Source organism: Aedes albopictus, chromosome 2 (assembly GCF_035046485.1).
Source record: "Aedes albopictus strain Foshan chromosome 2, AalbF5, whole genome shotgun sequence".
Classification (NCBI taxonomy): Eukaryota; Metazoa; Arthropoda; class Insecta; order Diptera; family Culicidae; genus Aedes; species Aedes albopictus.
In genome coordinates, this window is record NC_085137.1 from 314,570,147 (window position 1) to 314,585,684 (window position 15,538).

The 15,538-nt window shown below is 38.1% G+C and overlaps 1 protein-coding gene across 1 annotated transcript; it reads right to left on the reverse strand.

Moving 5' to 3' along the window:
- Positions 1-1,678: 1,678 nt before the first annotated feature.
- Positions 1,679-14,678, reverse strand: LOC134288207 (uncharacterized). Its single transcript, XM_062852280.1, has 2 exons — positions 14,470-14,678; positions 1,679-10,906 (listed from the first exon to the last, which is right to left on the reverse strand). The coding sequence occupies exon 2, from the start codon at positions 10,894-10,896 to the stop codon at positions 5,623-5,625; it is 5,274 nt and encodes a 1,757-aa protein (XP_062708264.1). The 5' UTR covers positions 10,897-10,906; positions 14,470-14,678; the 3' UTR covers positions 1,679-5,622.
- Positions 14,679-15,538: the final 860 nt, after the last annotated feature.

A 15,538-nucleotide genomic window follows, 5' to 3' on the forward strand; every position in this document is an offset into this window, starting at 1 on the left:
ACGAGGTCCTCTAGATCAAAATATGATGTATTTTCTCACCTAGCCTGCGGGCAAATGAGATGACTGTTGTCGGTCAGCGTGTAAATCAAGCAATCACAATCCGAGTAGCATTTCAAGTCAAATATACTATACAAAATGTTCTTAGAAACCTTATAAAATAGATTTAAAGGCATTGGGTTTAATGACGGTTCTCAAAACCTCTACAACATGAATTGGTTATCAAAATAGCAATTACACATTTTTTTTTGTTTATCTTGGATTTCTTTCAATTCACACATACTGAAAATGAATATGTCGTGGACACATGTTTATTGACAATTTAGTATGTTATAAAAATGTAAACTGTAACATAGTACGTACGTAACTTATCAGCCTTCTTTCTTCTCAATTAGTATACAAACTAAGTGATCTAGTGGCTACCGCTTCTGATTCGTATCCAGAAGATCATGGGTTCAATCTCTGGCCCGTCCCTATCATCCTACTTTGAATCTTTCTATCTATCTATCTTTCTATCTATCACTTTCTCTCTCTCTCTCTTTCTTCTCTACATATACAACTCATGTATATTCATAGCCATCGCTAGAACCAGAAACGAATTGCAAAAGTTCGTTTCGTTTGCAACCAAAGCGAACTGTGCCGCTTGTCCTTCATAGTTATCACCACACAATCTATCACCTTACGAACACTATAAATATCCCCTATCCATGGACCGCATCATCGACCCAACGGTGATTCCCAGATCCCCCATCCTTTCCGTCTAACAAATACTCCAATCCGTGCTGGTTGTAGGGGTGCAGAGGTGCTCTCTGTCTTTAGCAGCAACAACCAGCACACTCTAACATTCCTTCTCCTTCCCAACTGACTATAAGGACGTGGCCAGCGTCGTTATTGATCAAAAATCTAAGAGCTGCATAAATTGCACTTTGAGAATAAGTGGAGTGTCCCAGCCCTTATTAATTTGGATCTCAGCAGTCCTGCAAAATATCAGTCTCAGTGCCTGTTTTTCAGCCGAAAATGAATGACTGCGGCGGTCGTTTTCAGTTCCTCGATGTGAGAACTGACAGAGTCCGAGAGCTCCATTCGTGAGCGACCCAACAAGATCAATTCTCAATCATCCACACACTACTCATGCTGAAAGGCCATTCGTCTCAAGCGGTGGCTTGTGAGAGTGAGTGCCCTATACTTTACCACGGATGAAAACACTCAACTACATAAAATTGAATGGAAATTTGGCCCTGTCAGCTCTCGCTTTCAGTACGCTGCGTGCGAGTGTGAGTACCTATTTCATTTCGCTCCCGTGTTGCTGATCGGAAAACAACAATGACAGAAAATCGGGTTAAGTACGGTTCCTTTGAATTCCACTAAGAATTTGCATCCTTTGACAGATACGTATTTCGACCTCAACTGTAAGGTCGTCTTCAGTGTCTTGTACTTGACTCGACTCGAGAGTCGAGTCAAGTACAAGACACTGAAGACGACCTTACAGTTGAGGTCGAAATACGTATCTGTCAAAGGATGCAAATTCTTAGTGGAATTCAAAGGAACCGTACTTAACCCGATTTTCTTTTATTTACAGATATTCCCCTAACAAGCCCAGGTTATCATCAACAATGACAGGAAAACCAAAACGGAGAAAATGAAAAAAGCAAAATATCGCTATCATAATGGCCTGTCAAAAAATTGCAGCACTGGATCTCAGTGCAATTGGTACTAGCTCAGATCAATCACGGAGGAGCAACCATTGACATGTATAGCCAGATTTGATCGTTTGTCGTGATCTTTTTTCCACTCAATTAGTACAAGCTTGACTATATAACTGAATATGAGTTTCTTAACAAGTTTTTTAACTTAAGATAATACTGAATCGTCTTCTCTGGTTTATGTTTTATACATAGGCTGGAAATCCATTTAACAGTCCCATCTTAAATTTGGAGTCGCCAACTTGAATATTAAGCTGCCATCTTGAATTTTGGGCAGACATCGTGGAATTTCTGGTCTCCAGTGTTCATTTTCGCATAAAATCCGTCAACCAAACTAAAGGTTACAAAAATCGCCGCAGTTTGATGTGTCGCATGATGGGGCTTGGTCCAGTTTTGTATACGGCCAGTTCCACCCGTACTGGCCCCGATGAATAGCAAACACTGTGGTAAAATTACGGTTCGATTCGAGCTATATTCCGAAAAATCGGCCAATGGGAAGTACCTTAAAAATGAGTGAACGAAAAACGGCAGAGTTCCAAAAATTTAAAAACGCACAATAACATGTTTTATGCTATATCTAGTCTAATCAACTAGTTTAAAATATTTTCCAAAAAACCCATAATAATCTTACGTCGGGCACACCCGAGTATAACACATGGGCTTCAGGGCAATTGGTCGAAAGTTAATTTTAGATTGCCTATTTCACGACATTTGGTTGGAAGTACGTTTGGTTAAATGAACGTTAAGTCGTATAGCAATTAAATCGTGTTTAAGAATATGGCATATTAATAAACGAATATTCCATTCAAGGGTGTTTATTATTGCCATTCATATGGCAACTTGTTTCCCAGGTGTGGTTTTCGTTGGCATTGTTCTCCTTATTTCTCCTTATTTTTAATCTTGGCTCATCCTTTAAGTTTCATTATTTTTTAGCATATGCTGCTCTTCAAATTTGTTTGTTGGGCTGAGAATGGGAATTACGAAGTGATTTTTTATCAATTTTTTTAGCCTTCTTTGTATTCATCTTTTTATTATGTATATTTTTCCTTCTTTTGAACAAGGACTGTTCTTTCACGTTTATTAATTTCATTGCGCTTTCCTGTACCAAATGCTCAATCTTGCCTCAGAAATTTCTTCTTTAAGCACATGCAGTTCTTCCGTTCTAATGTTTTCTTTCAAGTTTTATAATTTTACCATTTTCAGATTATTGAAGCTGCTGATTCTTCATCAGATATTCTTCCTTCTTTTAAGCATAAGCTTTTCTTTCATGCAGTGTTGCGTTTGAACTAAACGCGAGCCAAAAATAAATCAAACACGTTCAGTTTTTGAACGAAAACGCAGTAACCATTGAACTTGCGTGTCAGACCTTCTTGCTGCTCAGGAAAGCTTTTCAGATCCCGAATCAGCTCCGAACTATTATGCGCTTTTTCTATCGATATCCCATGCGAATAAACAGGTCCAGTCACTCAGAGCTCCTGGTAACAGTAAGATACTAGTATACACTGTTGGGGTTAGGTGTAAGAAAGTGGTTTTATTTCTAATAGTGGCTGCTTGAGAATCCTTTTCTTAAATGGCCAACTAATAAACTGGTGATGAGGCTATTGGTTGAGGCAATTTTATGATTTTTTAAAGTTGTGGATGGTGACATACTGCTTTTCTCAACTACCGTGATTTCAGGTGAAATTGATCCCTTTTCGTAGTTTTTGGCGAATTATTTTGGAATACTTATCGATATGGATAAATTTAATGCTTTAAGGACAGACTTGTTAGAATCCCAAAATGACCGCCTCAATGGCCTCGATTTCGAAAGCACAAATCTCTTCGTAAACAAAACCAATGCACCTGAACTTTTTATTTTAAGCTTATTACAAGTGAGCAAGAACAGAATAATAAAATTCACTGTGGTTTGAAGCTTGCTTCTTGAGATTTGTGCGTCTGAAGTTCTGATGCACTGTTGAAGCGGGATTTCAAGACGTTTGTCCTTAAAACAACTACGACCATGGTTTTCCTCAGTCAACGAGGTTAAAAATTCTACTGCAAATCATTTTATTACAAAAAATATCATTTTAAATAAAAAAAATCAAAAAAAAAATCGGCGTGAAATTGACCAGTCTGCGAAATATTTTTGTAAGTGCTGAAAATATTTTTTCCTCCTAAATTAACCACCCTGAAATGCGAAAAGTTGTGCAAAATTTTTACTAGTTTACTAAATTTTAAATTATTTAAGTTTGAAGTTTAATAAATCTTAAGAAAACGCTTGAAAGTATGCAATTTTCATACTAAATATGATATAACTTTCGGAAAAGTGCAATTTTATGCATAAATTGTAATAGTAATCGAACTTTTGATGATGAAATCGGGTTTAGCGAATACTTGGCAGCTAGAAACAGTCATTCGAATATTCATTACATTTGCGATACAGCCAAGGTAACAAAAGTTAGTCTTCGAAGTCCGCTTGACAGGCAGTTTCGGAAAATATTTAATTTTGTACAGAAATATGTGACTAATTGGCTGTAAAACATGTAAACTCATCATTCAATAGCTCTTGAGCCAGATGATGGTATTTTTTTTACAAATTGTTTGAAGTTTAAAGCGTTATTTTTAACAAATAAAAATGGCCCTCTCGTCGATCAATTTCACCCCACTGATCAATTTCACCCGAAATCACGGTTCCACTCAAAGAACAGTAGTTATAAAAAAAAATGTATCTAAAGCCTCATCTAACCTAATATCCACTTCGATATACAGAATAGTGAAAATGAAGTGTTGGAATAATTGCTTTTGTCAATTTGAGCTGTTTGAGTTAAGGGGCCGTTTATAAACCAAGTAGACTTTTTGAGAGGAGGAGCGGAGGTCTGTATTGTCAAAGTCTACGCATCATACAGATTTAAAAATATTTATTTGGATGAAAGTCTACGAGGGGGATGGGTTTTTTATCTGTATCACCGAGATTTTTAGCCCTAGGCTAGTTCATCTCGGGAACCACGTTATACTTTCGCTTGCGAAGGAAGAACTCACATTTCATGAGTTTTTCCGGGAGTGGGATTCGATTCCAGGTCCTCGGCGTGATAGGCACGTGATTTAACCATCACACCAGGTCCACTCCACACTAGGGGGAGGGGGGGGGGGTCTGAGATGGCCAAAATTTGGTCTACTTGGTTTATGAACAGCATCTAAGTATCTTTTGAGTTTAAGCCGTATATAAGTTCAGTAACATATAAATTATGATACCGAAACCCATAATATTATTTGCACTGAAATCTCCTATCATCAGTCAGTGTCTTCCAACCATATGTCGATACGACGATTTATCCATTCGGGCTGTCCATTTATTACGTAAGGGAATTTTCACGATTTATCGACTCCCCCTCCCCTCCTAGACAGATGTTTTGTATGGGAACCCATTTTTTTTTGTATGGCACGAAAGATTTCTCAAACGCCACCCCCTCACCCATAATTAATGAACAGGATAGTCCCCTTCGACTAATTGTCATATGTTTCTTTTTCAACACAATGGGTTTCGACCAAATTTCCATTCGACCAAATGTCATATATCCGCACTCATGTTCCACATAAGTTTTTTTAACTCTAATATGACGGGGTAAGTACTAGTGCTCTATACTTTGATAAACTGTTGGAGTAATGTTTGATGGCCTTCAATTTTCCTGCAATGCAGTTGTCCTGTTTTTCGGTGTTGCATTATGTAAATCTGATATATAACCTTAAAATATATCATTGTGTGTTGACACAATGATGTGAATTTATATTCATAAATTCAATCTGGAGGTGTGCAATTACTGCATTGAGCGTTTGAAAGCTGATTATTCAGTCTAATTCGTGTAATGATGTAATGCTTGTGGTTACCCCCAAGTAGCGCTTGTCACAGAAGAGTCACGGCGGCGCAGCTTTTGTGGCACGAAAGTCACTGTGACTTACTTCTAGCAAGTAAGTATTTATTTGTTAGAAGCAAGTCAGACTGACTTCTGCGCAACAAAAACCTGCACGGCCGTGACTCTTCTGTGACAAGTGTGGTACTTGGGTACTTGATTTGTGCTCTGGCCAGCACGTCTACAATTTTCCAGTGACCTCGCTCGGTAGCCACCTGAGAGGGTGTCCGTCCTTCAATGTCACGGCAGTTGATATCTGCCGAGTGGTCATTTATGAGCATTTGTAGAGCTTCCAGATTGTCATTTTCTGCTGCCACATGCAGAAGAGTTTTTCCGGACCCGTTTGGGGAGTTGATATCCAGAGAGTAATCGACAAGAATCATCTCCACTAAATCCCACTGGCCACACAAGGCAGCTGCATGAGAAGGAGTTTGGCCGCTCTTGTTAGCAATATTGAAGTTTGCATTATAGTTTACTATCAACAATTTGACCATTTCCCACATATTGTTTTCGCCAGCATAATGAAGAGGAGTATTTCCATCGTTGTCTTGCACATTGACATCAGCCGCATGGTCTTCTATGAGCAACTTTACAATTTCCATTATACCTGCCTTGGCTGCCAAATGGATAAGAGTTATTCCACATTGATTGCTGATATTGTAGTCCTCAGAATATGTGGATATTAATAATTTGACTATTTTCCATCTTTTGTATTTGGCAGCGAGTAGAGGAGGCGTGTTTCCATCGTTGTCTTGCACATTGACATTAGCCGCATGATCCTCGATAAGCATCTTTACAATTTCTGTATTACCTGCCTTGGCAGCCAAATGTATAATTGAAGTTCCATATATATTGACTATTTGATAGTCCACAGAATATGTGACAATCAACATTTTGACTATTTCCCAATTTTTCTTACTGGCAGCAATTAAAAGAGGAGTGTTTCCATCGTTATCTTGAGCATTGGCATCAGCTACATAGTTTTCGATAAGCATCTTTACAGTTTCAATGTTACCTCCTGAAGCCGCCAAATGGATCAGTATCGATCCTTGTTTATTAGCTATTTTGTAGTTCGCAGAATATGTGACGATTAGCATGTTGACAATTTCCCATCTCTTATTTCTGGCAGCAATATGAAGAAGAGTATTTCCGTCGTTGTCTTGCACATTGACATCGACTGCAAAGTCTTCTATAAGCACTTTTACAATTTCCATATTGCCTCCCTTGGCTGCCAAATGAGTAACAGTTAATCCATGTTTATTGACAATTCTGCAGTCTGCACAATATTTGGAATCTTTGTCAATCAACATCTCTACTATTTCCCAATTACCCATATCAGCAGCATGATGGAGAGGAGTATTCCCTTTGCTATCTTGCGCATTGACATCAGGATCATAGTCATCTAAGAGCATCTTTACAACATCCATGTGACCTGTTTTGGCCGCCAAATGGATAAGAGTTGATCCTTTTTTATTGGCAATTTTGAAGTCTGCAGAATATTTCTCAATAAACATTTGGACCTCTTCCCATCTATTGTACATAGCAGCAAGATAAAGAGGAGTATTTCCATCGATATCTTGCGCATTGACGTCAGCCGTATAGTCATCTAAAAGCATTGTGACCCTATCTTTGCATTCTGAAGTACTACGATCCCACTGGTTTTTAGCTACAGCATAATGAAGAGGTGTTCTCCCTTCCTTGTCCTGCGCGTTGACATCGAACAACAGGTCCACTGTCACCATCTTTACAATTTCTTTATTATTTCCTTCGACAGCCGCATGGAGAAGAGTCTTTCCGTATTTGTTGGCAATTTTGTAATCTGAATCTTTGTCAATTAACAGCTTGACCATTTCCAACGTACTATACTCGGCAGCAAGATGAAGAGGCGTGTTTCCTTCGTAATCTTGCGCATTGAGATCACTCGAAAATTTATCAACCAGAATCTTCACAATATTCAAATAACTTTTTTCAACCGCAATATGCAGGATAGTTTTTCCCAGAATATTACGAATATTTGTTTTTGCTGAATAATCAGCAATTAACTTCTCGACCATTTCACAATCACCCGCATGAGCAGCACAATGTAGAGGAGTATTTCCGTTAACGTCTTGCGCATTGACATCAGCTGCATAAAAATCTATAAGCAACTTTACAATTTCCATATTACCTTCTGCGGCCACTAAATGGATAAGAGTTTGTCCGTTTTTGTTGACAATATTAAGGTCTGCATGATATTTGTTAATTAATATTTTGACCATTTCCCACGCACTATACATGACAGCAACATGAAGAGGAGTATTTCCTTCGTTGTCTTGGGCATTGACATCACACGAAAGCTCATCAATCATCAGCGTCACAATATTCAAATAGCTCTTTTCGGCCGCAATGTGCAGGATTGTTTTTCCCAGAATATCACGAATATTTGCATTTGCTGAATAATCAGATATTAAGATCTTAATCATTTCCCAATCACCCACGCGGGCAGCATAATGTAGAGGAGTATATCCTTCGTCATCTTGAGCATTGATATTTTTATCAGCACCATGTTGCGCAAGCATTTTAACAAATGGTTTATTCCCATCAGATACAGCGTAATGCATTGGTAAAGCCCCTAATGAATCTGCAGTATTTATGTCTACTTCAAATTCATGTGTTTTCGTTGATTTATTGTTTGCATCGTGATGAGTGCAATTACCGAATTGGTGTTCACAGAGAACTAACTTTAGAATGCTTTCTTTCTTTGAAGTAACAGCAGCATGTAGAAGGGTGCCACCTTTGCGTGACCAGAATAATACTTTGGCTTCATGGTAGTTCAGGAGCTCCTTTAAAATTAATTCGTAACCTTCAGAACAAGCTAAATACATCATTCCAGTGTCATTGTGACAAATTTGGTTAATTGTATTAATTTGCAGTGAACTCTTATTCCAATTTTCCTCAATCATCAAAAAGAAGAAGGCTCTAACAACGTGATATCTTTTTAAAACATTGTACAATGTGGCTTCACACTCTGACACATGTTCATACAAAAAATTTGAAAGAAAATATTCAGCATATGACAAGTGAGTGAATTCTACCTCATTCTCGTTCAAAACATTAATCAATAAGGATTTTTCTCTATCGTCCAGGAAATTTTGCATGTTTTCCAAAATTTTGACGGATTCATTATTTCTTAGTGTTTTTCGTAATTCAGGAATGTTTAATTGTTTAATAGCCAACAACTGGTGCGCACGATAAAAGTTTTCCAAATTGTTTTTGAAAAATCTCACAACTTTCGAATCAACTGTTGCGTAACCTTCTTCGTTAATTATTTTCTTTACCAATATGTTAAACGATATGTTGATGAAATTTTCATATAAACGCAACAAACTAAATCTGTCCTTTGAATCTAATATTTCGTTAATATTTCCATTCATCGATTCCCAGTATATTTCGAATTTTTTCTTGTTGACTTCGGCAAGCATTCGAACCACCAAAGGAAGGCCGGTGAAACAGAAGTAGTCAGATTGAATACTGTCATGTAAAACCTTGAGCAAATGTTTACCAAATCTTTGAAATCGATTAAAATCTTTCTCATCTATTTCAGAACTGACGTCCCAACAATTTCTCAAGAACAACAATTGCTCATCCTCAACTAACGGGGCGAGATTTGATGCCTTGACTTGCAATTCCTTTTCGAGTGTTTCTTTCACGTGATTTCTGCCACTTATGAAAACGCGAACGTTATTTTTGCAGAAAGTTTCCTTGATAAGCTCAATGGCTGTGTACTGATGCGAAATATCAATCTCATCGAAACCGTCAAGTAGAACGAAACATTGTTGAGGGCAACATTCCAAACTTTCTTTAACCAACAGTTGGATCGATTTTGAAATAGCGCATTTTATAAGTGTGAATATATCGTCTCCTGGCTCATAATTTTTAAATAATCTACTCAAGCAAATGAGATACACGTGTCTGTTGTAGTCCGTTTGTAGTGCGAATGTGATTTTCTTCATGAACGTTGTTTTTCCCATACCTGGTTCTCCTATTAGTATGTAACAATTATTTCTTCCAGACGATTGCTCAAGCATTAATATAAATTCATCTTCTGAGTGCTCTTCCTGTCCATTTTGTAAAACTAACTTACGTTCCACATAGTTACTGAAATCTGCTTCTGTAATATTTTGCAAAGTTCTGCGCAATTCCGCCTTAGCCATCTGAACACACTTGTTTCCTTCGTAGCTGCTTAAAAAAGGTTTCTGATTTCCTTCCATATTTGTCACCATGTGCCACTTCTCAAATTCTTTTCCAAATATAACATGAAATTTTGTTCTATCTTTAAACAAGCCACGGTCCTTCTCATGGACCCACTTCCCTACAATCAATTCTGTTATGCTGTCTCTCAACTGGGAAAGTGTGTCAGGCTGTTCCGTACACATTACAAGACCATCAAAAAAGCTTCTCAAATCGGATTCTTCGGTGAACCGAGGAAAACTTGTTTCTGCGGATTTATTTTGCAATAGGCGTTTTTCTATCTTCTTATTGAAAACCACCTCTGATAGGCGTTTAGTTGTGTCGATCTGGTTAATGAAATGTGCTTGTAGTTCGTTCCATAGCCATTGCTGATTTATGTCATCCTCATTTCCTGTAAATGTTTCTGAAAAGCGAACGGCACCGTCTTTTTCCAATATCGATCCCAAAGGAGTGGTGTATTTTCGCAAAATGCTTTTTACTGCTCCTGACTTCTGTAGTTCAATTATAGCCTCTTTAATAGCAACAGGCAATTCGTTAATCTTGTTCAATAAGCCCTGGATTTCCTCTGCTTTTGGTACAAATTGTTCACAACTTCGAATAAACACTTTCTTTTCCAGCGAGTCACATACAGCATAGCTTTTCATGTCTATTACCTCTCCAAGCTTGTCTCTAGCATTTTCATCAATTGTTTTGTTACTGAAGATGATAAATTTTTTCTCGTAATTCTTGAACTCACTTCGTTGTGAAACATTCAGAAACGATTGGATGTACATCGGCAGCGAGAATTGGCTGTTCTCGTCAAGACTTGCAGGAAAAAACTCTTTATATTCAATTTTTGCATCCGACGATTGACTGTGCTTGGCTTGGAAAAACCATACTTCCTTCCGATCGTCCAAAATTAGCACAGCGTCGTCAAACTTACCGGCAACATTCATTTCCGTTGCCAGCCGGAATTGGCGCCCCTCTAAGGATGCGGCAACGAACAGCGTGAAAGCAAGATCCTTCTCGTAATCGATACCATGACTGTTCCGACTTCCACTCCACGTGAACATCTTGGGAGGATGCTCTGTTGACTCCATCTGGATTTCTCTGTGAAAAGAAAGTTTATTTTGATCAGTTCAAAAAAAGAACTGTAAACTTGAAGGATAAAAAGCCTTTATCCCCAATAATTTTCAGGAAAAGTAATTTTGCAACGGATGCATTGAAATTGCTCAAATTCTGCCGGGGAACATGTTTATGTTTTTACTAGGGGTTTTGGACTGGAACTGGTTTGCTATGGAAATTCTGGCTTTCTCAGTCTAGGGAATCCAAACGATGAAATTTGCATTGCCCGACGTTTCGGCCTGGTTTATTTGGCATACACGGCGAAAAACAATCACTCAAAGTATGTGTTATAAGCTAGGGACGAGACAAAAGGCTAAAAAAATAAAAATTATATATTTTCAACTACACGTCAAAAAATGAGTAAATATGTACTCTTGAACCATATATTGTAATTTAAAACAAGAATCCCGATAGGACTTTAGGAGCCTATTAATAATTATTTTTGGAGGGACATCGACACTTTTTCACATTCATCAATTCACTCTGTTGTTTTTATTTCACCTGCAAAATTCCACAGATATCGGTGTACAGTAGAGCGTGCACGAATACATTTTTGTTACAACACCAAATCTGCCCATACCCGCATAAGAGTAAAATTCGACAAAAGTAGGCAGTGGAGAAAATTATCCCAAGGATGCAACTTTTGATAGTATGTGAATGAACCAAAATTTTAAAAATTTCTCATAAATTCGTAATCAATCGTTTAGCAATACAATTTTTCTACAACACTTCTCATATGCTAGAGGAATTGCCAGGAAATAAACCGGACCTGAATTTTTCTTTTGACTAAAAGTTTCCTCCGTCTGAAGCGGGAATCGAACCCTCACTCCGTGGCACTCACAATACGCCTAAACGACTGACGCCGCTAACCGCGCGGCCACGAAGCCCACCATTATGACTACTTACGTATGACAGTAATTTGGATTATAGCGGAAAAAACCATCGATCATGCGGATGATCATTGGTCTTGAATGACCAAAATGCTCTTTATATTTTTGAGCTAGAGTGTTTAATCCACAAATTGAGAGATAAATTTGCTATATTGACGACGATTGTTTTGAAGACTTCCGGGTAGTTCTTGGCGTTTCAGTCGTTTCGGGGTCAAACATTTGTGGAAAAAAATACCACTTGTTTTGGTGGAATTCGAACCGATGCCTTCGTGTCACTAGTCCGGCGCTTCAACCAACTAATCCACAGAACATGTTACGATTCTGTGAAATATAAAACCAAACTGGATTCGAAGCACCACCAAAACTGGGCCCGCCTTCCACAACTTTATCTATCTTTCGGCTTAGATGTCAATCTCCCATTCACTCGCAGGGAAAGCTCAATGTATACAGTTCTATGGCATAGTTGGTTAAAGCACCGGATCAGCGATACGGACTCGTGGTTTCGAGTCCCACCAAAACAAGTAATAATTATTTTCAGAAAATTAATCTCTCAATTTGTCGGTTAAATACACACTATATCGACGGGCTTAGCACAGGTATAAAGCAATCACATTATCTGCAAATAGCTTTCCATAATGATAATAATCCAAAATGAACTGTGTGGCTTGGCTAGTATGGCCACTTCTGCACCTAAGCAACACACTTGCTACAGAAGAGTCACGGCGGCACAGATTTTTGTTGCGGTGAAGTCACTATGATTTACTTCTACCAAGTAAATATTTATTTGTAAGAAGTAAATCGCAGTAACTTCTGCGATTTACAAAACCCTGTGCTCCCGTAACTCTTCTGTTACAAGTGTGTTACCTGAGCAGAGATACATCGAATAATAACTCCAAGGATAGTTCCAGGAAATTCCCCAGGGCTTACTTTAGTGATGCTTCCATGGATTCCTCCATGGATTCCTTCAGAACTCCCGCCTAGAGTTGATATGTGGAAGAACTTCTAGAATACTAAGCTGAGGAGCAGACTGGACGCTAGAGAACGTCTATAATTTACGTTACGCAAAAATTGTTAATTTTTAAGCCCCCCTCCCCCCCCCCCACCCTATGTCAAACTTTTTGTATGAGACCTCCTAATTTTCGTTTGAGTCGTCCAACTTTGCTAAACCCCTTCTTCCCCCTCAAAGCGTGACGTAATTTGTGGACGTTCCCTTACGCCAAGAAGAAACACATCTGTCCGGGGTATTACTGTCGGAATGTAAAGATAGTTATCGATAACTTTTTGTGCATTGGATATAAAGAAGAGATGTTCCAAAACGGAGAGCCAAAAGTTTCTATTGTTGAAATTCTTCAGTTCTTCAATAAAGGATTTTTGGTAGACAAAACGAAATGAAAAGTGCATGACTATCTAAGACACGAAAGGCGTTCTGGCGGCCAATTCTTCCGGAATTTACTAAATGTGAGTAATCTGTTTATGATATGTAATCCAATTTGGAATAATCTTATCACGAACGTGAACGAAGAAACAGCCAACGTAAAATCGACAATTTTAATGCTTGGTGAAAGAGGTGAATCACCATAGCAAAAGCCAATATGGAAAGTTAAGATGAAATTATTCGTTGAGTCCTTTGAAAAAGGTGAAAAAGTTGTTGTAATCTCTCAGTGTTTTCTTTTAATCCAGCACAAAGACTTTTTTCATAGGTCAAAAAACGACACAAAGACTTTTTTTCATAGAGTAGAGCAAATTTTGCTCTACTCTTGTTGATCATAAAAGCAACTTGAGCAACTTGTTGATCATAAAAGATCTTGTGAGTATTCTTTATTACACCACGAACCTAACCTCAAAATGACAGACAATTCTCACGTCATTTTGACAGATGTATCACGAGCATGAAAAGGACTGCAATAAGATCGATGAAGTAGAATATATTATCTGCCTTTTTCGCGCATGTGTGTGGTCTGTCAAAATGTCCTGAGAATTGTCAAACATTTTCATGACAAGCTTTGTTTGAAGAATATGCTGAATTACTAAAAATCTCAGAGAAAAGGATTTGTTTACAAAAGTTTTTCCCTATTGTGAAGACTCAACGAAGAAAATGAATTACTGAAAAGGCCAGACTACTACTGAAAACAACAATATTCAAGGAAAATACCGATAATTGTAGTATCCGAAAAAATGTTACGAGAAGATCATCATCAAAAAAACGTCATTATCATAATTCACGTTCTCCATTCACTTAACAACTACATTTTAGTCGACATGTTACATACCTGGTTTTACCTTTCCCCCACTTTTTCACAAATATGTTTAATTTCAATTCACTTGTCAAAGCAGCTACGATAGTTCACATTACATATACAAAGTAATTGTGAGCGTGCAGAAGAAGTTTTTAGATGTTTTTTTTTATGGGAAAATGATCAGATCAATGTTAAAAGAGTTGTTGCACGTAGGTACATTTCAATGCACCGATTTCAATGGAAAAAGTTTGTTGCCATCAGTTGTTGTTCATAGTATAACCATTTCCCGATGCACTAACACACCTAAGCAACCTCCATGGTTTAACTGTTCATTTGTATTATTTCGGAAATCACCTGATTTCCCAAATTAACCCAAATAAGAACACCTAACCAAACCTTGGCTGTTAAGACCATCACTTACGATGCTCGAAACCTGTTATGTTTAATATCGGCTGCTCCCGGCTAATCACCACCACTTCAAACTGTTTACACTTTTCAAATAAATTGTTGCAACAACTTTCGGAACGATTTGCTACAGACTGACCCAAACGTGCCAAATTTTATATCATTCCGTTATCATTGATAAGGAAGCACAGAGGGTTACTGATGGATAGATTTATGCGCCGTCGCACCACGTCGTCATCGCCGATATTGACGATTTTGTAGCTTATCGAACGGAACAGTATAGATCCAAAGCTGGTGCCAGAGTTAATTTTACCCCGTTAACAGATAGAGGGAACTCAAATCTACCTGTAACTGGTTACGCTTTTTAATATGTCGGTCTAGAAATACCCCCGAATAGAAATTCCAATATAAATACAACACATAACAATAATACTACAATACATTCTATTGCCGACAATTCATTATATTGTTATTGTATGGTTATACAACAATACATTCAATTGTATAATAAGTTCAGACCTGTACATTATATTGTGAATTGTTCATTTACAATACACTTTATGATGCATATTCATACGTTATATTGTTTTTATATTGTCTTCAGTATGGTATCTACAATGAAATGTATTGCGAATGTATTGTAATGTAACAATACAATATATTGTATTTGTATTGGACATTTTTACGAGGGCAGTCGGTCTATTGTCGTTGGGGTCAGGTAGTGGATGCCACCTGTTTCCGCGTCAATGGACAGGAGGAGATTCGGAATATGACTGAAGTCGAAGCGTACAAATACCTCGGCTTCTTGAAACTTAGAGACATTCGCCACGCAGCGATCAAGAAAGACCTGCAGAACAAGTTCTTGCATCGTGTCAACTGTGTTCTTAGGAGTTTTCTGCCAGCTGGCAACAAGGTGAAGGCGATCAACATCTTTGTTGTGCTCCTGTTGACCTACAGCATCGCTTTGGAATGGTTAAGTGAACCATGACTGACCTTAGTACGAGCGTTAGTACGAGTGGCGCCACTAAAAGTCGTCCATCGAGAGACTCACCCTGCCACGCTCAATAGGAGGAAGAGGCGTCACC